Below are 24,687 nucleotides of genomic sequence, written 5' to 3'. Positions count from 1 at the left end.
CTCTGTGGTAAGTGCTTTCCTCTTAAATTTACACGTCATGTATTAAATTTATTAAATCCTTAAAACTTGAGGATCAGTGAAGTTTTTTATTGCTGATTTTTAAAAGTTTTTTTTTTTGGAAGGGGTTTTATTTTAAGATATTTATAAGGGAGAGAAAATCTGAACCCGCCTCTAATGCTATCCAAATAGCTTTTTTTCAGTCTTCCAGGAATTTGGAATTCTGTTTGTGGAGCCTGTATATTTGCTTTGCAAAAATGTGGAAAGGGAGACAAGGAAATAAAACAATCATTTATGATGATGCCTCTAATATCCCAGTGTTTCACATAGAAACATAATTTAATAAGTAGGAAAGTATGGAACTTCGATTTTAAAAAAAAATACATAGCTGGTACCTTTTTTAAAAGAACTTTCTCAGGATGCGTGTGTCATGTGCAAGGTCAGCATTTCTTGCCCATCCCTAGTTACTCTTGAAGTTGGTAAGCCTTCAATTTGAACTGCTGCAGTTCATGTAGTTAAAGTACTTCCACAATGCAATTAGGAAGGGAATTATAAGGATTTCACCCAGTGATTGTGAAGCAACGGTGATGTATGGTCAGGAGGTGAAGCTTGGAGTTGATGGTGTTTCCGCCCACCCCGATGCCCTTGCCCTTCCAGATGGTGGAGGTTGCGGGGTTGATTGCTGTCGAATAAGCCTTGGCGCGTTGCAGCATTGCTCTCTGTAGGTTGTACACACTGCAGCCAATATTCCCTCTAATTGTTCTTTGTGCATGGCTCATTTATTGCGCTGTGAGGTCCCTTTAAGAGTACACAGCTGTGCATGTGCACATCTTACGTAGAAGGTTAGTTGTGTGTGACCTGTTTGTTGCATGGCGTGGCACATTCCAGGTTGACGCATGACCGCGCACCCACGCTGCTTAGTGGCAACATTGCACAATATACTGGTGGTGAAGGGTGTGGGTGTTTAAGGTGGTGGATGGGCTGCCAAACAAACTGGCTGCTTTTTCCTAAAGATTGCTAGGTTTTGTCAGCATTTCTATTTTTACATCGTTTCTTGTTTCCAAAACAATCCTTTCAGCATCATTTTTAAGGGCTGAAATATTTACTAGAATTTGCATTAATGCGTAAGAAATTGAGTCCTGACCAAGGCAGTACTTCTGCTGCAAGAATCAGGGTTGCTATGCTTTTCACCCCCTGAGTTTTGTGCTCTGGTTTTATCATACTCCCCTCAGGCAGGTCTCAAAAGCTCCTTCTGTTGTGTATGAGGGATGCACTGACTCCAACTTGGGGTTCGATTTAAAATGAATTGCTTGGGGCGCATTTATAATTTGGATCTACTCAATTTCTGCATTCAATCCATGTACACAGTATTCCTTAATATGAATTACAGTTCTCCAGCTGAGCTCTGTAAATGGGAAGATCCAGCTTATAAAATCCAACTGGCAGTTTCACAGTTTGAAAAAAACAGCTGATCTAGTGGCTGGGATTTTGTGAGCTGAGCACTTCCCGTAATTGAGCACTGTGCATGAACTGCATGCAGAAATTGAGTGGATCCAAATTATAAACGCATCCTAACAATCCATTTCAAAACTAAACCCATGTTAGAGCCATCATAAACAGCAGAAGGAGCCTATTTTAGTTCTGCTAGGCTGCATACAAAACGGCCATGTGTATTGGGAACATGCATAGCAAATATATACAGTGACCTTCACTCTCCCCTCCTCAGATACCATAAACTGGGACCTGCCAAGATATAGGAAAAATGCTGAACTTACTCTCAGCAGCAGCAGCTTCTCCCACAATCCCTCCAACCAGGACGTAATTCACCAATGTTCCTATAGTTTATGGCCTAAAGCCTGGCTTTTAATTGCCCCTGTGATATCACTAACTGGGACATCTGGAAGCCAACTCCAATGCAGTACAGCAGATTCAACAATCTTGTCTGCAAAGTGACAGCAAGCAATGGAATACACAGTCACAAGCAAGAAGTACAGAGATTGTGAAGAGCTCAGGAGGAAGTGGCCTCTGCACTGTGCCACCTATCTAATGAGCATAGTAAGACTACAGTTGAATTATTTTGTGTAATTTTGGCCTCTGTAGGAAGGATATTGAAGCAATAAAGAGGATACAATACAGAATCACTCGGATGCCATACGGTATGAAGAAATGCAAAGACCGACTTGGCCAAGGAAGTTTGTGGAGTGATTTGTGAGCAGCGTTTTAAAACTATGAAGGATCAGGGCAGAGTAGATAGAAACAGACTCTTTCCATTCATTGTAGGGCCTGGAATAAGGGAGTGTGAATTTCAGTTTTTGAACACGAGCGGAGTAGAAACCTTTTTACACGGGGCTGCAGGGCCTTGTGATTGTTTCTACTTTAATCACTAATTCAATGTCAGTGCTTTAAAATGGGTTACGTAAGTGTTTGAAGGAAAGGGGGATAAAAGGATATGGGAACAGAGTGGTGCGTGGAGTTAAGAATACCACCCACAGAGGATAAATAACCGAAGGACTTGTTTGGCCAAATGGCATATCCCATGTAGTAATTTCTACATAATGGGAAGGTTGTGGATGCTATTCATGTTGAATTCTCAAAAGCAGCTTTGGCTGGAGGTGGGGAAATAGGAAATGACAATGACCTTTGAGAACAGTGTCAGAAACTGGCAACCAATCTTAAAGCTGCATTTTAGTATGGTGAATACGATTCTGTTTGAGAGGCACAAAACTCTTGGTGCTCCTGTGTGCAGTTGTGACTCTGTCCACAAGGGGCAAGATCCTAGTCAGCCTGAAAGGTACCCAATAATCTCACTAATGTAAAAACAAAATACTGTGAAGGCTGGAAATGTTCTGCAGGTCAGGTTGCATCTGTGGAGAGCGAAACAGAGTTAACGTTTCAGTTCTATGACCTTTTGTCAGAATTGCGATAGTCTGACATTAACGCACACTCCACAGATGCTGCCTATATTTCCAACATTTTTTATTTTCATTCCAAGAATCTTATTGGTGTATCTTAAGGTGGTTCTTTGAATTTCTGCAGTGTTATATGTCCCAGTTACTGCAATAGACAGACTTAACATACAAGCAGAATGTTGGTCTTGAGGATTATGTAGGGCAGGTTGTGACTTTATCTGAGATGACAGCATTAAGCTTGGCCACCCCATTTATAGTGCCTTCATTGATTTTTTTTTTCATAAGGCTTTCCATCTAGTGTCTTGGGCACTCTATGAATAAGCCAGAAATTATGGGAGTATGTGGCCAAATCTTGGATTTTATCTGGATGTGTACTCCAGCTCTAAGATCTGTGCATGTGTATTTTGGGAGATTTGCTCAAGCTATTTTCCTGTGTGAACATATGAAAAGGAGATAGGAAAAGACCAACTGATCCATCAAGCCTGTCCTAAACAGTCATGGTGTGACAATGAATAGTGATGTCTATTGTTACCTCCCACTAGGAGTCATGTAATCCCTGGGAAACAGGCAGGTTTTTTTTTTAACATTTAAAATAAAGTAGGTCGATTGTTTTTCTGACCAGGTTTAATAAAATGTTTTGCTGAACTTCCAGGGTTTTTAACAATGGAGTGCAACAGTTGGCTTAAGCATTCATGTAGTATGGAAGGGAAAATACATTTACTGATCCTGGTCACTCTCCAGTAAAGCTTGCTATAAAAATACATGTTTATGGTCATTCTGTGAGGGTGCAATTGGTCTTTGCTGTAATTTCTTCCTCCTTCCCCCACCCCCAATTTCTTTCAACATTGTATAGCTGCCACCACTCATTATGAAGGCAATGCGAATGGCCATTTACGAGGTGTAATGGAGGGTTTTGGTGCCAGTGTTGCTGCACTGCCATGTGTGCCTTTAGTGGAGGGCAGGTGAAAATTGGTTTGGATTGATGGAAATTTCTGAATCGTATGCTACCTTTACTTGGGTGTTGTGCTGACTTTATATGATTGGCACCATTTACTTAATTACGATCTGCTCAAACATTGGGCTGCTTAATAACTTCACCCCATATTTCTCCCAATAATGTCTTCTGCACTTGTAAGCTAAAGGTTTCTTTTCTGTTGTGCACTTGTATTTTCTTTGCCAGTGTCTCACTGTTTTGCTATTACAATGAATAGTGAGGTTGATATTTTCTCCAATAAATTCAAATATATTCATTGAGTGGAAAGATGACAATTTACAAAAGGAATCAAAACTTTGCAATGTTTGATTTCTGAATTGCATGTTCTAATGTACAAGTCTATTTTTTGTGTTTTTGGCAATGCGCTGTCTGACCAGTTGGGAATTCTACCTCCAGTATCTGCTGCAATCTCCTAAAGTGTGTTTAATATTTAATGGCCTGAGTACTGGCTGCTTTGTAAGATTGCAAAGGAAGGCAAAAGAAAAACGATGCAGTAATTTCCTGTGTAATGTTATTTTCAATGTTATTTGCCTAGCTAACAGAACTGTAACTATAGAGAAATGTTTTGCATTTGCGAATGCAAACTGGTTTAAAGGTAGTGTTGTTGGTTAGTTTCATTCTTAATACAAGAGGCTATGTCTCTCCTTTCTTTATTGCCTCTAAGCTATGGAGAGCATGTGTGACCCAGCTGGAGATTATCATAGCTCTTGCAAGTCACTGAGAGGAAGTAATGGGGGATGGGTAGTCTGCTAAAATGGAACCCTCTTTAAAAAAAAATGTCTAGTTTTAATAAGGAGTAACTGAACGTACAAGTGAAAGCAGTTTCTCAAGCAAGAATGGAGGGACAAAACTAGTTAGCAAAAAAAATGCTCAGCAGTGACTGAGAGCAGACCACAAATAGGAAAGTAGAGAATAAGATTTAGATATGTTCACCCCCTAAATCCTCTTTAAAAAAAGCTCTACTCAGCTCTGTTGGAGGTTCACTGGATAAATATGGTGCATGGAGTAATACTAAACCACACAGACTAGGAAGGTCCTGACTGACTGAGTTTACTGACTCTCAACCACAGTGGGTGGTAGGGACACTATAATAGCCACAGTTCCCTGGGTTAGAAAAGAGGACACAAAGGACAGGAGGCTTCCTGCACGTGTCCCTCAATTTGCTGGAAGTCCATTTGAGGGGCTGAGAACTTGTTTGTCACTCTGACTTGTTGACTCGTTAATGCTGCGTCACATACAGTGATAGGTGTCAAGTTATGGTGTAATGGAACTCCACTTGCAAATCTCTCTGGCTAAATGTGAAATCTTATGTACTGTATTCCACCTCCTCCTCCTCCCCCCACCCACCCACCCAAAGACTTCTGGTTGAATTAGCACCCCTGTCCCTGAGGAATCATTTGAACCTTGTATAAGTGGCCAGACTTCATACATGATGCTGGATAGTTTTGTCAGACTTCTGCCCATCAGAGAGGCAGACCCAAGTCCAATCCTATTTCCCCCCATAATATTGTAGAGGTTACTGGATAACGGTCAAGGAACTCTATGTTCTTAACCTCCTTGACCATTGAGGCAAATTATAGCAACTCTTTCACTACCCAATTCCAACTAGCTGACTGAGCAGAGATTAGGGATTGATTTGGGGCATGCCTAAGTTTGTGTGATTCCGTACCATATCATATAGTGCACTTACCAGGTGAGGATTCTGCAGTATTTGTGATCTTCCTTGTCCCCTCACATGATAAATTTGCTGCGTCATCGGGAAAGTCTCCCAAATTCTTTATTGCTGTGTAGAATTATTTTCTTAAAAAATGAAGTGGAGCAATTTCCCTGTGAGTTTTGCTGATCAGTTAGAGAAAATATAAACAAAATAAATGTTACCCAAACCAAGATTAGGTGGAGTGCACATTATCTTAACATGGTAGCTGCTATGGTTACAGTTAGACACTGGTTGTAATGCTATAAAATATTTGTTATTAGTTTTGGCTGTGACAATAGTGTGTTTGGAAGGAAAGAATAAACGATTCATTCTTGAGTTTGATCATCAATCATGAGTATTCTATTATTGTAATTTAAGCATCTGTTTTGGACATTAGTATAGTGTAAAATGTTTGCACAGATTTGTATATTTTTGTTAACTTTGTAATCCATCTCTGCATTTTTTGTGATTAGTCAGAGCAGAAGTAAGACCATTCATTCCGTTGTTCTCCCACTTGCCTCCCACAGATGATCATCTTGCCTGTCCTGGGGGTAAATATTTCTGCTGGGATGTACTTCCACAGTTGTGCATATCTCTGGCGTCCCTCTCAAATTTTTGATTCTGGAGAGTGAGGTTATTTGCCTCTGGATGGCATTCCTACTGAGTGGTTCATTAAGCTGTCCTTGACCAGAATGACTGGATCGTGGAAAATACCATAATCTCGTGTAATTATTTTCATCCCTAGTCAAATCCAAATGGCTCAACGTCATGGCATTGATAACCTGACCCACCAAGAGTTGGGGCCACGTTTTTTAAGATTGTTTTGGCCTTGTGTATGCAATCACACAGCTTGGATGGAAGAATGAGGGAGATGACCCTCACTTTTTAAAAAATTAGTAAATCTCCCTCTTGTCCCTGCCACCCTATCCCGTCATTCCAGAAATTGTACCCATGCTTTAGGGGGAGATGTTGGCATAGTGGCAATGTCACCGGACTAGTAATCCAGAGGCCAGACCAATGGTCTGGGGACAGGGGTTCAAATCCCACCATGGCAGCTGGTAGAATTTAAATTCAATTAATAAATCTGGAATATAAAGCAAGTATCAGTCATGGTGACCATGAAACTACCATTGATTGTCATGAGACCCATCTGGTTCACCAAATGCCCTTTAGGGAAGGAAATCTGCTGTCTGCCCCTGGTCTGGCCCATATGTGACTCCAGAACAACAGCTGATTCTGCCCTCTGAAATGTTTAGTTCAAGGGCAATTAGGGATGGGCAACAAATGCTGGCTTTGTCAGTGGCGCCCACGTCCCATGAAAGAGTAAAGAAAAAAAAACTTGACCGTGTCACACCATAAATAGTTAGACCATTACCAAATTCCAATGCATCGTTTATTTTCCTGGGTTTCTGCAGATCATGTTGATATCTCCGGTGACTTGATTTCCTCTTACTTTGTGAATTTGTTTTGCTCGCTTGGCTCTGAGCATTTAAAAAAAAAATTATTGACATTTACTTTTTTTAAAAAACCAGAACGAAACCAAAGCAGGAGTTTTTAAATAAAAAAAAAAGCTGAAAAGATAATGAATCAAATCCATCGAAACTGATTGCAGAGTTCATGTTGTGAATGTAACTCCCTCTGAATTCTGAAAGTTATGAATCGAAATGGCGTAGATTTGGAGAAGAATCACAATGCTTTTATCACGTCCCATTTAAAAGAAAAAACAACGCTGACCAGCTTAGTTTTATTTAATAAAAATCAATTGAGGAACAAATCTGTCTCCCAATTGTAAAATTATGCTGCCAGCAAAAGATTTTTTTTTTCTTTTTAGAGCAATTGACTTTACTTTTCTGTGAAATATGAGGATATTAAATGTCAGTAACTTCGTTAGAAACAATTTCAAAATATTTCAGTGTTAAAATATGACACCGTCTCCCCTTTTAAGTCCCAAATAAGCCTGCCAACTTGTGCTGGAGTCAACCATGAAAGACCAATGAGATGATGTGCAAGAGCCCCTTTCTCCAGTTTTTCATGGGTTGATGGCAAATCTCTTGTACCTCATCCAAGTGATCATTCTTCTTGTCAGCAGGCCATTTGACTGCTGGAGTCATCACAGCCAAAGCCCAATCTTTCGTTGATCTGCTGTTTCTATGCATGCGTTTCCTAGCAGTGGATCAATGGATAATGATTAGGAATAGGGGACATTTCTTCCCCTGCCCTGTTTCCTTCCTAGCCAAGAGCTGCTGAAACCAACTGTATCCCAGCTGTGATCAGGTAACTCAGTCAGGAATCAAATGTGATAACTCTCAGTTTGTATGTTTCCTGTAGGATCAATGTAATGGAAGTGCTAATGTTGCTGAAATAAATTGGAAAGCTGGGAATGGTGGAAATTCAAGGTTTGTGGATAGGACATGTAGGCAAGTCAAATGGCGCTTACACTGAAAAAAAGACATGCATTTTATATACCGCCTTTTACGACCACTGGATGTCCCAAATGCTTTTCAGCTAATGAAGTACTCTTGTAGTCTAGGAAATGCAACAGCCAATTTGTGCACAAAGCTCCCACAGACAGCAATTTGATGGTAGTCTGTTTTTGTGATCTTGATTGTGGGATAAGTATTGACCAGGACCCAGTGGCTCTTTTAAATAATTCCACGGAATCTTTTATCACCATTTAGTCGGTAGGCCGAGCCTCAATTTGACTCATTATCTGAAAGACTGAACCACCAGCAGTGCAGAACCCTTCAGCTATGCACTGGAACATCAGCCCTTTATTTTCTTTTTCGGCTCAAGTTTTGGGTGGAACTTGAACTCTCAGCCTCTGACTCAGAGGTGAGAGTGCTATGCACTGAGCCACAGTTGACACTGTTAATATTCTTAGCTATTGTTCATTGCCAAGGCCAGTACAAACATGTGGAGAATTTTGTGGGTTTTTTTGTGGGGGGTGGGGTGTGGATGAAATACCAAGAGATGTCAAGTGAAATGTGAAGGACAGAGCTTCCACAGATAAAATGTTTCTCTCATTGAGGTATTAACACACCAGAATGATATGTTACAGATGCAACTTCACTAATCATTGAATTTATGTTTCTTCGTCCTGCCCAGCTACTGGTTGTTCTTGAGACATCTCCTCACTTGGACTGTAGTTAAACCAGTCAAAGGAGAGCTAATCAGCACCTGCCTCATTATCGTACTTGCTAGGAACCAGATCACTAGTCGAATTGTCAGATGCGCCTGGAACCTGAGAGGGTATTTGAGAGGAACTAGGCATTCCAAGATTGGGAAGTGGTGGGGTGGGGAGAGGGAAAGCAATGGTTTTCAGCATATCAAGGGGCTTATAAAAAGGATAAGTAAAAATTGAAATATTTAAATAAATAAAATAACAGAATATACAACACAGAAACAGGCCATTCAGCCCAACTAGTCTATGCTGGTGTTTACACCCCCACATAACTCATTCCATCTACCTCATCTCAGCAGATATTCCAATCCCTGTTTATCTCATGTACTCATCTAGTTTCCTTTGGAAGGCATCTAAGTAAGCCATTTGCCTCAACCACTTCCTCTCGTAGCGAATTCCACATACCAATCAAGTAAAGAAATTTTTTCCTTGATTATTAGTAACTTTAGGATTTATCAGTAACTGTCTTGTATCTATGGCCTCTAATTTTGGATAAGAGCAAGGTAAAGGGAGTAAACTCTTAACAGTGGAGCCTAAAGCACTGAAGTCTAAATGTGCAATCTTTCCAGCAACTTCTGCAACCAAGCCAGTGCCAAACCTAGTGCTTTGCATTCCTTTTGACCCCAATGTTTGAGCAGCCCAGGATCTTCATAAATTTTGACCAGGCTTGCAGGGGAGAGGACATTCCAGTTTTGCTGCATCAGAGCATTAACACAACACAGGGGACAGCAGTTTAGAGTGATAAGTCCAACTCAACTGACGTAGAGAATGGGTGCTACAGGCTGTCTCTGACTGAGGGGGACCCATGTGTCTCACCGGTCAGCCATGGCCCACGTCAAGCCAGGCAGACACGACTCTTAAGGTGCTGACCTGTCAAGGCCCATTACAGAGTTGACCACCATGGTGTTATCGATCTTCTTACGAAGCGGAAGGCTGACAGTAGTGAGTTTTGGATTCTCCCCCAAATGGAAACATCTCTCCATGTCTACCCTATCCAATCCATTCATAATTTTCAGGATCTCTATCAGGCCCCCTCTAAGCCTTTTCTAAAGAAAAGGCCCCAACCTGTTCAATCTTTCCTGACAGCTTAGGACAAAACCTTTCGGTCCCGCCAGAGGCGGGAGTGGTGGTGGGTAGGGGCACTTAATTTGGCAGAAGGCAAAAAGCCTGTTTCTTGGCGGCAGGACAAACTCTTTGAATTTTGTGCTCCTGACTTTCAAGGTGGGTCGGGTCTCCCTACGAACAATGTCGGGAACTCTATTTGCATGCATTAGCATTTAACAACAAGTGTGTGAGGGAAGTGACGCAGTTTTTTGGGTGAAAGAACTGTGATATAATGTTAATGGATCAGTGGATGCTGAGTTTCCAGAACAATGTGGAAAGGAACTGTGATGATTTGACACAGATTTATCTCTCTCTGTTTTGTAAAGGGACCACTCTGTGTGGTAATGAGTTGTATAGACCACAGATGTCCCATGTTTGAACCCTTTTCTGCGCAGAGATGAGAAAAATCACTCAGGGCTCCCACTGTTTACTCTCCAGTGACCCCTGCTGGAAAACCTCCCTATGGACAGGTTCTGGTTCAGCTCTGATGTTCTCAATGGTCAAACAGCTGCCAGTAGAGACTCAACATCCAGATTCAAGCGCAAGAATGGCCACTTATGTAATATGCTGGAGTGATTAGTACCTCAGAAGAATTGGAAGCATTCTGGAGCGATGATGGAAAGATGAGAGGATGAGACAAAGAAGGGAGGAGCTTGCAATTTTCTATTTTGAATAAAAGAAAGTAAAGTCAGGTAGAATACCACCACAGATTCCCACTGAGCCTAGCCTCTGCATCTTTGGCATTTTGGCAGCCAAACTGCTCATAGGCTGACTGAGAGGACATCAAGTTTATCAATGTACCAGGGTTGAATCTTAATATGTATTTTGTTTATTACAGAGTGCAGCCGCTGCTCCAAGTCCAGTGCTTGGAAACATTCCTCCCAATGATGGGATACCAGGAGGCCCCATTCCTCCAGGCTTCTTTCAGGTACCAGTGATCTCATCCTCAGTTGAAATATTGGGAACGATTTTTACCAAAAAAAGTTTCAATTAATGCATGTTCACTGAGATTTATTTGCTTTTTATTTTGTGCTTTCAGGGCTTTTTTGCTGGGGGGTGGTGTTGGTGTGAAGAGGTGTTGGGGGGATGGGGGGGATTTGGAATCCCCTTACTCCTCTCATGGGATTTTTAAAAATTGGTTGATTCACCTGCTCCCAGTTAGATGGGGAGTGTGCCAGCTGACTTTTGTGATTAGAAGATGGTGAGCTGTGTGTTGCTGCATTATTTCATCCCACAGGTTTGTGTATCGTGGACCAAATTCAAAGGAACGGTTAAGAGTGACAAGCAAATCCAAAATGCAAGATCCCTCGTTATCAATTGTGTGCATCCAATACCCAAATCACTGTCTACTTGCAGTTTTAAAACTGCTGCTGCTTAAGTTTTTTTTTGGTCTTTGTAGATTCTATATTTTGAGAATCTGACATATTTGCCTTTCTAAAGGTGCTGAGGGGCTTAGATGAGTCGCCAAGCTAAAGCTGACCGCACGCTGATTTCTGTTGCCAAATCCCACATTGGAATTTCATATCGGGGAAGTGACTGTCGAACCTGAGCAAGGACCCTTGAATTTCTAGGTTTTAGTTTTAAAGTGTAGTCGCTATTGTAATGTAGGAACGTACTCCTTTTATGGTCAGTTCCAAAGGGTTTTGATGCATGCGGTGAAGAAATATTTGATTGATCATGTGTGTGCGCTCTTCAATCCAGATCAGGGTTAGCCAATTTTATTTCTCACCCAGGAATTGTGTATACTGAGCGTGGTAAAAATGATGACTTATGTTCCATGAATTCCCCTGTTTATGGAATTAGAACACTTATAACTGCGTCAACATTGGGCATGAGAGTATTTGGTTATGTATGCTATTCACTTTTCATACACTTGAGTCATTCAAAATTCTGCTGCTTGTAATCTAACCTACATTAGTTGTCGGTCCAGCAATGTCTCAATGTTAAAATTGTTGCTGAATTTGTCTCTGCTCCACCCCCACTCGCCCATGCACTCTGCGCTCCTACCCACGTCACCTTAACTGGGCCCCCACCCCCACTGGGCCCCTCCACACCACCCTCTCTGCAGCCCCTCCATCGTCTCCCCCTCTTTCCCATCCCTTCCTCCCTTTGCCCCCTCCCTTCATCCGTTTCCCAACACCACCTCCAACCTTTCCATTCTGCTCCCCTTCTCTCTTCCCGTCTCTTGGCCAACCCCTCTCCCCTCCCTTGATATCTTTGGGTTACAAAAACACTGCATACAGCATTGAGTCTGCTACCAAAGTGAGAACTGGTTTAGTCTGTTTTGGCTTATATACATACATATACAAATAGCCACAAGAGGGTGCTAATACACTCCTGTCTCGATGGGAAAGTTGCGCAAACAACTTCCACACAATTCATACATTTCTTGCTTTTTTTCATTTTTTTACAAATCAGACTTATCCACTGGTTTCCTATTCCTTAGATACCTCCTTTTTTGACCCAACTTTCAGAATTTGGGGAAAGATCTAGACCCATCTCGCCTGAGTCTGAGAAGTTTTTTTGCCACTAAAACTAATATTGACTTTGGCGTTCAGATAAATTTTCCACTTCATCAGCCTGTCTGTCTGACTCTGACTTGGATCTGAACTGGTTTCAGGCATGACTTGTGTTGGACTAATTAATGGACTAATTAATATCTCAAGTACCTGATTCATCAGACTCATTTGATCCTTTCCAACTCCCTCCTCCTTTGTGAATCTCTGAAGGTAAAACATGGTTATATGTACAAACCTAACCTTTCCACTATCAAACATCATGATCAAATATGTGCAAGGACCACATATTTTTACAACTCTTCCTGGTAGCCACTTAAAACTACTTATGATCTTTCACCTGCATGCAGGTGCAGCAGGTGGTAATGAAGGCAAATGATATGTTGGCCTTCATAGCAAGAGGATTTGAGTACAGGAGCAGGGATGTCGTGCTACAATTATTCAGAATCACAGTGCAGAAGAGGCCCTTCGGCCCATTGAGTCTGCACCGACACATGAGAAACACCTGACCTACCGACATAATCCCATTTACCAGCACTTGGCCCATAGCCTTGAATGTTATGACGTGCCAAGTGCTCATCCAGGTACTTTTTAAAGGATGTGAGGCAACCCGCCTCCACCACCCTCCCAGGCAGCACATTCCAGACCGTCACCACCCTCTGGGTAAAAAAAGTTTTTCCTCACATCCCCACCTAAACCTCCTGCCCCTCACCTTGAACTTATGCCCCCTTGTGACTGACCCTTCAACTAAGGGGAACAGCTGCTCCCTATCCACCCTGTCCATGCCCCTCATAATCTTGTAAACCTCGATCAGGTCACCCCTCAGACTTCTCTGCTCCAACGAAAACAACCCAAGTCTATCCAACCTCTCTTCATAACTTAAATGTTTCATCCCAGACAACATCCTGGTGAATCTCCTCTGCGCCCCCTCCAGTGCAATCACATCCTTCCTATAATGTGGCAACCAGGACTGCACAGAGTACTCCAGCTGTGGCCTTACTAAGGTTCTATACAATTTCAACATGACCTCCCTACTTTTGTAATCTATGCCTCGATTGATAAAGGCAAGTGTCCCATTTGCCTTTTTCACCACCCCACTAACATGCCCCTCTGCCTTCAGAGATCTATGGACACACACGCCAAGGTCCCTTTGTTCCTCAGAACTTCCTAGTGTCATGCCGTTCAATGCATACTCGTCAAATTATTCCTTCCAAAGTGTATCACCTCTCACTTTTCAGGGTTAAATTCCGTCTGCCACTTATCTGCCCATTTGACCATCCCATCTATATCTTCCTGTAGCCCAAGACACTCAACCTCACTGTTAACCACCCAGCCAATCTTTGTGTCATCCGCAAACTTACTAATCCTACCCCCCACATAGTCATCTATGTCGTTTATATAAATGATAAATAATAGGGGACCGAGCACAGATCCCTGTGGTACGCCACTGGACACTGGCTTCCAGTCACTAAAGCATCCTTCTGTCATCACCCTCTGCCTCCTACAACTAAGCCAATTTTGAATCCACCTTATCAAATTACCCTGTATCCCATGTGCATCTGCCTTCTTTATAAGTCTCCCATGTGGGACCTTGTCAAAGGCTTTGCTGAAATCCATATAAACTTACATCAACTGCACTACCCTCATCTAAACACCTGGTTACCACCTCAAAAAATTCAATCTAATTTGTTAGGCATGATCTCCCTGTGACAAAGCCATGCTGACTATCCCTGATCAAACCTTGCCTCTCCAAGTGGAGATAGATACTCTCCTTCAGAACTTTCTCCAGTAGTTTCCCTACCACTGACGTGAGACTCGCTGGCCTGTAGTTCCCTGGCTTATCTCTACAACCCTTCTTAAATAGCGGAACCATGTTAGCTGTTCTCCAGTCCTCTGGCACCTCCCCCGTGGCCAGAGAGGAATTAAAAATTTGGGTCAGAGCCCCTGTGATCTCCTCCCTTACCTCCCTCAGCAATCTGGGACACAAATCATCTGGACCTGGAGATTTGTCCACTTTTAAGCCTGCCAACACCTCCAATATCTTGTCACTCCCTATATCAAATTGCTTAAGAACCTTGCAGTCTCTCTCTCTCTCTCTCTCTCTCTCCAAGTTCGATACCTTCATCCTCATTCTCTTGGGTGAAGACGGATGTGAAGTATTCATTCAACACTCTAGCGCTGTCCCCTGACTCCACCCATAGATTGCCCCCTTGGTCCCTTATGGGCCCTACTTTTTCCCTGGTTATCCTCTTCCCATTGATATGCTTATAGAATATCTTGGGATTTTCCCTACACTACCAGCCAGAGCTTTCTCATATCCCCTCTTTGCTCTCCTAATTGCTTTCTTAAGCTCCATCCTGCACTTTCTGTACTCCACTAATGCCTCTGCTGATTTGCTTCCCTTGCACCTGCTAAAAGCCTCTCTTTTCCTTCTCATCGTATCCTGAATATCTCTGGTCATCCATGGTTCTCTGGGCTTGTTACTCCTTCCTATCACCCTAGAGGGAACATGTTGAGCCTGTACCCTCCCCATTTCCTTTTTGAACACCCCCACTGTTCCTCTGTAGATTTCCCCACAAGTAACTGTTCCCAGTCTACCTTAGCCAGATCCTGCCTTATTTTACTAAAATCCACTCTCCATAATCCAAAACATTTTTTTTGCAACCTGTTGCTTTCTTTGCCCATAACAAACTTAAACTGCACTATATTGTGGTCGCTATCACTAAAATGCTCACCCACCACCACCTCAGCCACCTGTCTGGCTTTATTCCCCAGAATTAGATCCAGCACTGCGCCATCCCTTGTTGGACCCTCTACATAAAAAGTTCTCCTGTACACATTTCAAGAAATCCACTCCATTCAAGCCCTTAACACTATGTCTATCCCAATTAATCTTGGGAAAGTTGAAATCACCTTATATATTTACTCTATTATTGTTTTTACACACCTCTGCAAATTGTGCACATATTTGCTCCTCCATTTCCCGCTGACTATCTGGGGGTCTATAATAAACACCTAACAGTGTGGCTGCCCCTTTTTTACACTTAAGCTCTACCCACAAAGCTTCATTCGATGCCCCCTCCAAGATATCATCTCTCCTTACTGCAGTAACTGACTCCTTAACTAATAATGCAACGCCTCCTCCTCTTTTACCCCCCTCCCCTGTCTCGCCTGAAGATTCTATATCCTGGATTATTGAGCTGCCAATCCTGCCCTTCCCTCAACCACGTCTCAGTGATGGCTGCTATATCACAATTTCATGTGTCAATCCTCACCCTTAACGCATCCGTTCTACAGGGCCTTGGTGACACCACACCTGGTGTATTGTGTGCAGTTTTGGTCTCTTATCTGAGGAAGGATGTTCTTGCTATAGAGGGAGTGCAGCGAAGGTTTACCAGACTGATTCCTGGGATGGCGGGACTGACATATGAGGAGAGATTGAGTCGATTATGTTTATATTCGCTGGAGTTCAGAAGAATATGGGGGGATCGCATAGAAAGCTATAAAATTCTAACAGGATTAGACAGGGTAGATGCAGGAAGGATGTTTCCAATGATGGGGGAGTCCAGAACCAGAGGTCTCAGTCTGAGGATACGGGGTAGACCATTTAGGACACAGATGATGGGAAATTTCTTCACCCAGAGAGTCGGTGGAATTCGTTACCACAGAAAGTAGTTGAGGCCAAAACATCGTATGTTTTCAAGAAGGAGTTGGATATAACTCTTGGTGCAAAAGGGATAAAAGGATATGGGGAGAAAGCGGGAGCAGGCTATTGAGTTGGATAATCAGCTATGATCATGATGAATGGCAAAGCAGGCTCGAAGGGCCGAATGGCCTACTCCTATTTTCTATGTTTCTATGTTAACCTCTTGATTCAACTTCAGACTTCCTTCTCTCACTCTGCCCCTATCATGACTCTCTTTCTGCCTTGATTGTTTTTCCTATACTGACTCTGCCAAAATTGGCTTCAACAATAAAACCTTGTCTTCTAAGAAACAGTCTAGAACAATAGCTGGCATTCTGTCAGTAGTAGTGTGAGGTACGTTACGATAAATACACAGAAAATTCACTGGTTTGAGATTCAATGATAACTGACGTTTCTTCCAGTTTGAATCTTGCATTTTCTTAGCAAGAGCACCCTTAATTTGTACTGTGTGCTCTGCTGCTCCATTGGAAACAGGGTGATATGGTGGAACTTCAGTGTGTATTACCTTGTTCATTCCCATGAATTATACAAACTCTTCGGATCAAAACTCAGGTCCATTGTCAGGCACAATTTCCTCTGGGAACCCATAAGCAGCAAACTACACAAATTATCTATAGTTTTTGTTAGTTGTTCGATTCACCAGAAACCCTGCACCCCACTTCGAATGGCTTTCTAACCCAAGGTATAACTCTTGTCCTTCAAATTCTGCAAAATCTACGTGCAACTTCAGCCACATTCGAGCTGGCCATTTGCTTGGTTGCAAAGGCACCGATGACGGCGGCCTCTCTACTGCTCAATATACTCTACACTGTTTCACTATGTCTTCTATGTCCTTATCTAACCCTGGCTACCAAAGACAGCTTCTCACTAGACTCTTTGTCAAGCTCATCCCTATGTGTTGACCATATAAATCGGATAGCAACTATGATCTGTACCTTTCAAGAATTACAACTCTGGTTCCCCACATAACACAGCCTTTTATCAACTGACAACTCTTTCTTCTGCATAAAAAAATGGCCTGATTTCTAAATCCAGTACCTGCGTTGGCCACCCATTTGAGTGTAGTCATGCGCTTGCCAATACAAGGTCCCGATGAGTTGTTCTAGCAATGTTATCTGTGACTGGCCACTTTTCTATGTGCGAAAAGAACCCTATTGGGTTCTACCTCTGAGGGGGATGATAATCTTGACATTGTATCAACATTATAATGATCTTCTAATCATCTGTACTTAATGTACTGATAAGCAGACAAAATCAAAGCCCATCCCTACATTCAGTCTGCAGCTAAAGTGGATCCTGGAGACTTTGGATTCAAAATAGCCATAAGTGGCTTATGATCAGTTTTGATCGTGAAGCTATGGCCATACAAGTATTTCTGAAATCATCTTAGCCCAAAAATCAAAGACAACGCTTCACCTTCTCTCTGAGAATAATTTCACTCACTGGCACCGAATGTGCTTGAGGCAAATGCAATTGGGACCTCCTTACTATTAACCAATGCATGAGAGATCACAGCACCTCCATATGGAGAGGCATCACAGGCTAGCTTAATCTTTTTGGGCACATGTACAAGAATTATGGCATCTACCAGTTAACTTTTACACAAATTGAATAAGTCACATTCCCTTGTTCAATTCCACAGAACCCCTTTCCTTGAGTTCACCCAATGGATGCAATAAGGTTGCCAAATTTGGTATGAATTTACCATAGTAATTCACTAAGCTGAAAAAAGATCTGAGCTCGGATGTTTTGAGGGTGTGGCACATTTCTTACTCTTGGTAGGATGTAACCCATCTAGGTCTCTCGGCCCTTCTAGCCTACTCTGCCATTCAATAAGATCATGACTGATCTGATTGTAACCTCAGCTCCACGTTCCCGCTTACCCCTGATAACCTTTCACCGCCTTGCTTATCTACCTCTGCTTTAAAAATATCCAAAGACTCTGCTTTCACCGCCTTTTGATGAAGAGCGTTTCAAAGATTCTCTACCCTCTAAGTGAAAATATCTCCTCCTCTTCTGTCCTAAATTGGCGACCCTTATTTTCAGACAGTGGCCTCTAGTACTAGATTCTCCCACAGGAGGAAATATCCTCTCCACATAATCTTATCAAGACCCCTCATGATCGTTGCAATCAAGTCGCCTCTTGCTCTTCTGAACACCAGTGGATATAAGCCTAGTCTGTCCAGCCTTTCCTCATAAGACAATCCGCCCAATCCAGGTATTAGTTTCATAAATTATCTCTGAACTGCTTCTAACATATTTACATCCTTAAACAAGGAGAGCAGTATTGTACACAGCACTCCAAATGTGGTCTCGCCAATGCCTTGTAATACTGAAGCATAGCTTTTGTACTCAATTCCCCATACAATAAATTATAACATTCTATGAGCTTTCCTAATTACTTGTTGTACCTGCATACCAGCTTTTTGCGATTCATGCACTAGGACACCTCGATCCCTCTGCGTCTGAGATCTGCAATCTCTCACCATTTAGATACTATGCTGCTTTTTTATTTTTTTCTGCCAAAAATTGGCAATTTCTCACTTTCCCACATTTATACTGCATTTACCAGGTCTTTGCCCACTCACCTAACCTATCTATATCCCTTTGTAGCCTCCTTGTGTCCCCTTCACATCCCACCTATCTTTGTGTCATCAGCAAATTCAGCAACCATACCCTTCATCCAAGTCATCCATATAAATTGTAGAAAGTTTACCGTGACCCAAATACTCTACAGAGTTTTGAAACATTTTACATTTGTGTATTCACCTGAACTCCATGTTTTTCCAAAATGGGGTGCACTTTTTTCAACCTATCATGGGTCTGCCTATTTGGAAGTGAAATAAATATGTCGTCCCATTCTCTCTGAGCATAGGATACTGGATCAGGCCTGCAATAAACTGGTCTTGCGTTCCTCTCAATCCATACGTTGGCCTTCTATCCTTGAATCGGTTTGCCAGTTTCACTAAACACCTGGGGGTATTTGTCAATCGCGTTGTCATGCAATGGGAATTTTGCTTCAACATGAAAAATCTCATTCCGATTTAACTTAAGCGCTGCTAACCAGTTTATTCCCAACAAGGCTGGTTTTCACCTTTCCACAATGATGGGCAATTTATTTTTTATATTCGTTCGTGGGATGTGGGCATTGCTGGTCAGGCCAGCATTTATTGCCCACCCCTAATCACCCTGGAGATGGTGGTGAGCCACCACCTTGAACCGCTGCAGTCAATGTGGTGTAGGTGCACCCACAGTGCTTGTAGGAAGCGATTTGCACTTGGGAGATGCACTTTGCTCATTGTATGTGACTAGAATTGATACAGTTCCAACTATGGGAATTTTCCCTCCTCCATAAGTTTGTAATGTATTCACAATTTCTCCATCTGATGTTGACTCAACTTTTCAAGATACAGCGATTCAGAAATCACACTAACTGATGCACCCGTGTTGACCCCCATGTTTATCAGAGCTCCGTCCGATGCTACATGGACCACCGATGCCTTGTGAATTTCCATTAGACATCCTTGTGCTTTGGATTGTGTGGATCTCAACTGGCCTTTCAATGACCTGCTGTTCGACAACCATATGCAATGACTGCCATTTCCTTCAGCCAGTATGTTCTCGATTTCCCTTCTTCCCACATGCCTTGGCAAGATGACCTTTTCTTCTTGCACCTGTAGCACTCTCCCGTCAGAAATGGACAATTTTGTGCCCAAAGTTGGCCTAAGCACCGGTAACAGGACTTTTTGCTGTAGCATTGCTACTACTAACTTTCATCGTTGGGGCCTTCTGCCTACTCAGCTGCAGCTTATTTACTTCAGGCGACTGGCAGTTGTTAACTCTAACTTTTCTCAAGTCATGTTCTGCCATGTTCAGGGACAAGGCCGTTTGGCAAGCTATGTCGAAAGCTAACTTTGGCAATGTTGTCAACTTACTGCAAATGCATTCACATTTTAAACCGCACGCACACAATGTGTTCTCTTGAAATTTTCCAAAGTTACAATGAATGGAAAACTCCAGTGTCCTCACCGGGTAACTGATTCCTTGTTCCAAACCAAGACTTTTCTGCACTCCCCAATGGCTGGCTTAGGATTGTAGTGCTGCTTAAGCTTATGCAAAATGTCCAACAGCGGCGTGTCTTTGGGGTTAGTAGGGGGTGAGCAAATTCTTCAGTGTTTAATACATTTCTGGGCCCGCTCCAATCAAAAATATCACCCTTTTACTTTTCCCCCAATGTCTGATTAACAGCTGGATAATCAGGATTTTTGAGGTTTTAGCAATGAAAAATACCTCTAGTCCTTCTATCGAAAGACACTCAGTCTCTGCTGTACACTCCCAGTAGCCCAATAATACCTATTGACACAGCCCTCTTCGAAGGTCAATCCACCCACATGTACAAACAGCCTTCTCTCCGAGACTGGTGTTTTAAGCTTATTTCTCACTGAAATAAATCTCTCAAGTTCCTCTTCTGGTTTTCTGGAAGCTTCTCCAACCCAAATTTGTTCAGCTAGGGAATCCGCAATCCCATCCTCGGTTGCCGACTGTGATATCTTTGCAGTACGGTAACAGTGTGCAGCATGGAGTCTAGTACCCAAGTGAGAGCTGGTTTAATCCTGATTGGTTTATGTAAATAGATAAATGGCCAGAAGAGGACGCATTACACCTTCCCCACCCTCCCTCTCTCTCCCCCCTCCCCATGTCTCCTCCCATCCCTGCCCACCTCATGTCACCCTACTGCACCTTGTCTTGCCTGTGCCCAGACCACCCCTGTCCCTGAGCCCAGACCACCCCACCCACCCTGGCACCTGGTTTACTGCCTGGTGTTATACAGCCATGAACATCAGGAAAATTCCAGATTGGCTCCCTTGGCACTGTTCAACTATTCTCATCTGCATGGAGGTACGTGCTGTAATTGCTGGCCGCGCTGCACCCTTGTGGTATGGAGGGGAAAAATCAGCTATTTCTGATGGCTGTCCAAGGGCACCTAATGGAAAGTTTGCATGTATAGATGACCACGGATGATAGCTTGGCCTCCGCCACCTCTGCAGGTGAATTGTAAAGGCCGTCATCAACTTCATTTGAGAGCTCAGTTGAAAAATGTCCCATTGGATGGGAAAATGAAGAACAACAAGTGTCCTTGGAGCCACATTCCTCCATGAACCAGCAACTTAAAATCATAGAATCCTACAGCACATAAGGGAGGCTATTTGACCCATCGTGTCAGTGCTGGCTCTTTGAAAGAGCTATCCAACTAGTCTAGCTCCCCTGCTCTCTTTTCCAGAGCCATACAATTGCTTCCTTTTCAAGTATATACCAAATACCCGTTTGAAAATTGCAATTGAACCTGCCTCCACCACCCTTTTAGGCAGTGCATTCAACATCATCATAATGTGTTCTTAAAACCCCTGTGATTCTTTATCTTAAATCTGCACCCTCTGGTTACTAACTCCCTTGCTAGTAGAAACATTTTCTCCTTATTTACTCCATCAAAACGCTTCATAATTTTGAACATCTCTTTAAGTCTCCCCTTGACTTCTACCGCTTTAAGAGCGAGAATCCCAGCTTCTCTGATCCCTCTACACAAAGTCCCTCACTCCTGTTATTCTGGAAAATCTCTGCACCCTCACCAAGGCCTTGATGCCCTGGAACAAAGAGAAAATTAGGAAAATGAAATGATTTGTGAACAGTATTACATCACCATGTGTAGACTGGGTTAAGTTTTTTTTTTAAAAAGATCCTTTTTCCCCCTCAAATTGGAAATTTTAATTGGAGCCTCTCGTACAGCTTTTAGCTATGTTCTTTATCGCAGCCGAATGACGTTTGAAGGAATAGATGCTGCTTGTTGTGATAGGCATCATGTCGGAATCTCAGGAGGGTTTTATAACAAACATGCAGTCAACTCACCAGAGAGCAGGCTTAATAGGGCCACATAATGGAAAAGGAAAAATGACATTCAGCACAAAGCCAGCAGGCAGATGTGTTAATTATGCAAGCACAGGAAATATGTAAATTGGTATTAATCTCGCTCAGGGTAAAAGAAAATTCCACTAGTCCCAGACTGGGACCAGCAGAAATTATTCCTCAAAGTTTAAACCAGTGGATGTACAAGAGAACTTGAAACCAGAGAAGGAATAAAACATTCTCTAGTATCCAAATGAGATTGGAAACATGGTGCCATACCATGGGTGACATTATTATTCTAACAGTGACTACACTCCAAAACTACTTAATTGGTGTAAGGCACTTAGGGACACTGAGGTTCACAAAAGGCACTGTACAAATGCTAAATATTTCAGTAACTCTTAAGAGTTGTAGGTTTGTTATAGGGTGATAAGTTAACATGGGTTTTGTATTGGCTTAAGTGTGAATTTTCTATACTTCATCTATGCTCGTAGACTAGATGAACTCGGGGACGAAGTTGTTCGGTGTTGATGTGGAGGGGAAGGTAAAGAGCATGGTTTCACAATCGCAACTTCAGTCTTTAGCCCATCATCACGACATCTGTTTCTTGTAGGGAGGGAAACTAAGTTGCCCTCGCAATCGACCACTGCTAGATAACTTTCTGAAGGCTGTTTCTCCGGAGGACTTTTGAACCAAGAACGTATATCTGTGCTCATGGGTGGGGAAGGGCTTAAAGGATGACTTTGAGAAGAGTGTTTTTCAAGTGAAGGCAATCTTATTCATTCTAACTGCATGGTAAACAAACAGATTGCAATTTTAGTTTCTCCCACCTCTAGAGATGCTGCCTCAATCTGGAATATCGTTCCATGGATACAGGTTGAACTTAGGTGATAAATGTTGGCAAGCTATTCAGCAATGGCAGCATAGTAAACCACGCCCATTTTTCTCTCGAATATAATAAAACATCTCAAGTCTACACACATTTTCCATTATAAATTCCTATGTCAATATTTATAATGGAAACTGCTTGCGTAAGCTGCTTGTGTAAACTTGTCACATTGTAATTGCACCCTCCTGCCAGTGGAGATGCTACAACACTACCAGATTTAGTTAAAGCATGCAAAGTTTACATAGCTCATTCTATTATAACCATGCACATAGGAATTTACAATGGAAATATTTTTTAAAAAGGACAATGTATGAATTTGAATGGAGGATTAAATTACAGGTGGATGTCCTGGTCTAGTTATCCTCCGCCCGAGCGTAACTCCTCTTCACCTTTAGAAAATGCCTGGTTTTGGCTCCTTTTGTGCAGCATCACAAGCAGATTAACTGGAGTGTACTATCATTCTAGCAATCGTGATTGGTTAGTGATAGAGTGGGCATCCTACTGATTTAATCTTGACCTGTGTCCCAGTGACACACAAGCCAATTGTTGTACTGATAATGCTACCTCAGCTTAGAGTTAAAGATTTATGAGCATCTTTGGTACTAAGCATCAAAGTTTGGCTGTTGTGTGCACTTGTGGGTTAGTTCTTCAGTACTTCAAAACTCTGGAATTCACACTGTTCTCTCCTCCTCTGATGTCACTGACTTGTGATGTGGTGCACACTTGTCTGTTCTGCATCACTTCACTCGAGAGGGCCAGTCATAATTTGTGAACCCAGATAGTCAGCTTGGCAGGTTCTTCATTCATGTGAGAGGCATTGCAGACAATTCGGTTTTCAGGTGATATATTTGATAGACACGCGTATATGCACCTTCCGACAGCATCGCCAGATAGTGATCGGGAGTGGGATCCCTGACTGACTTCCCCATGAACTCCCGTTCCCCCGCCACCCAAAAAGAAGTGTGCACTCCTGAGGTCAATTGCAGCATCCCACCATTAAACTGTGGCGCTTGTTTTCCAAATTTGCAAGGTAGATGTGATTGCTTTCGCTCTTGCTTCTTCCGTAAAAGAGAATTCCTTATGAACCAAAGACTTATCAAACGCTCGTGGTATAGTTTTTCATTTATAATTCATGGAGAGTTATATCTGTTCACCTGTAATTTGGAAACTTTTAGGCTGCAGCAATCAGGTTTTCTTTTCTATGAAAACTAGCCATGTAGAGCTCGAACCTCCACTGATGAAATGGAAAGTTGCTCATAAATCAATGTCCACTGCTGTGTTTGCTATGCATCAGCAGTTAGTCTGCAGCATGTTGAATAACAAAGCAGTAAAGCTCATGTGCCAACATTGCCCCCTAGTGCTTTTATAGTGCACTACTAAGAAGTGAACAATAGATTCATTATCTAAATTTGTGCAGATCCAAATGGGTATTTGCACTGAACCGGGTACAGGTGGAATTTCAGAATGATTTCTGTAGAATGAGGTGTTAGATGCAATACTTAGTGGTATACACATTGCATGCACTAGAGGAAAAGGTAATTGGATCCACGACTATTCAGTTGATACCTTGTAAAGATTTATTGTTCCACTGCCACACACATGCTTGCACTTTTTATTAATGCTACTCTTGTGCGCGTGTGACCATGTATTTGTGTGTGTATATGTGTTGCAGTTGCTGCAAAATGTATCACAGCAGCAGAGCACACTGGACCAGAATACGCTGATGCTGGTTATTGCCATCAGTGGCTCTGATTTGAAACTGCTTGGACAGAATTTCTGCAGGAGGGCGCACTG

The 24,687-nt window shown here is 42.4% G+C and overlaps 1 protein-coding gene across 12 annotated transcripts in view; it reads left to right on the top strand.

Moving 5' to 3' along the window:
- The window catches only part of ssbp3a (single stranded DNA binding protein 3a), a 155,482-nt gene that overhangs the window by 95,985 nt on the left and 34,810 nt on the right, over positions 1 to 24,687 (top strand). For all 12 annotated transcript variants that reach the window (XM_078561646.1, XM_078561650.1, XM_078561644.1 and 9 more), the window contains exon 5: positions 10,720 to 10,809. In XM_078561646.1, coding sequence (XP_078417772.1) covers positions 10,720 to 10,809 — 90 coding nt within the window. The remainder of the gene's footprint in view (positions 1 to 10,719; positions 10,810 to 24,687) is intronic.

This window comes from Cetorhinus maximus, chromosome 17 (assembly GCF_964194155.1).
Source record: "Cetorhinus maximus chromosome 17, sCetMax3.hap1.1, whole genome shotgun sequence".
NCBI classification, from domain to species: domain Eukaryota; kingdom Metazoa; phylum Chordata; class Chondrichthyes; order Lamniformes; family Cetorhinidae; genus Cetorhinus; species Cetorhinus maximus.
The sequence above is the reverse complement of the archived record's forward strand: the minus strand, read 5'-3'. Positions and strand labels throughout refer to the sequence as shown.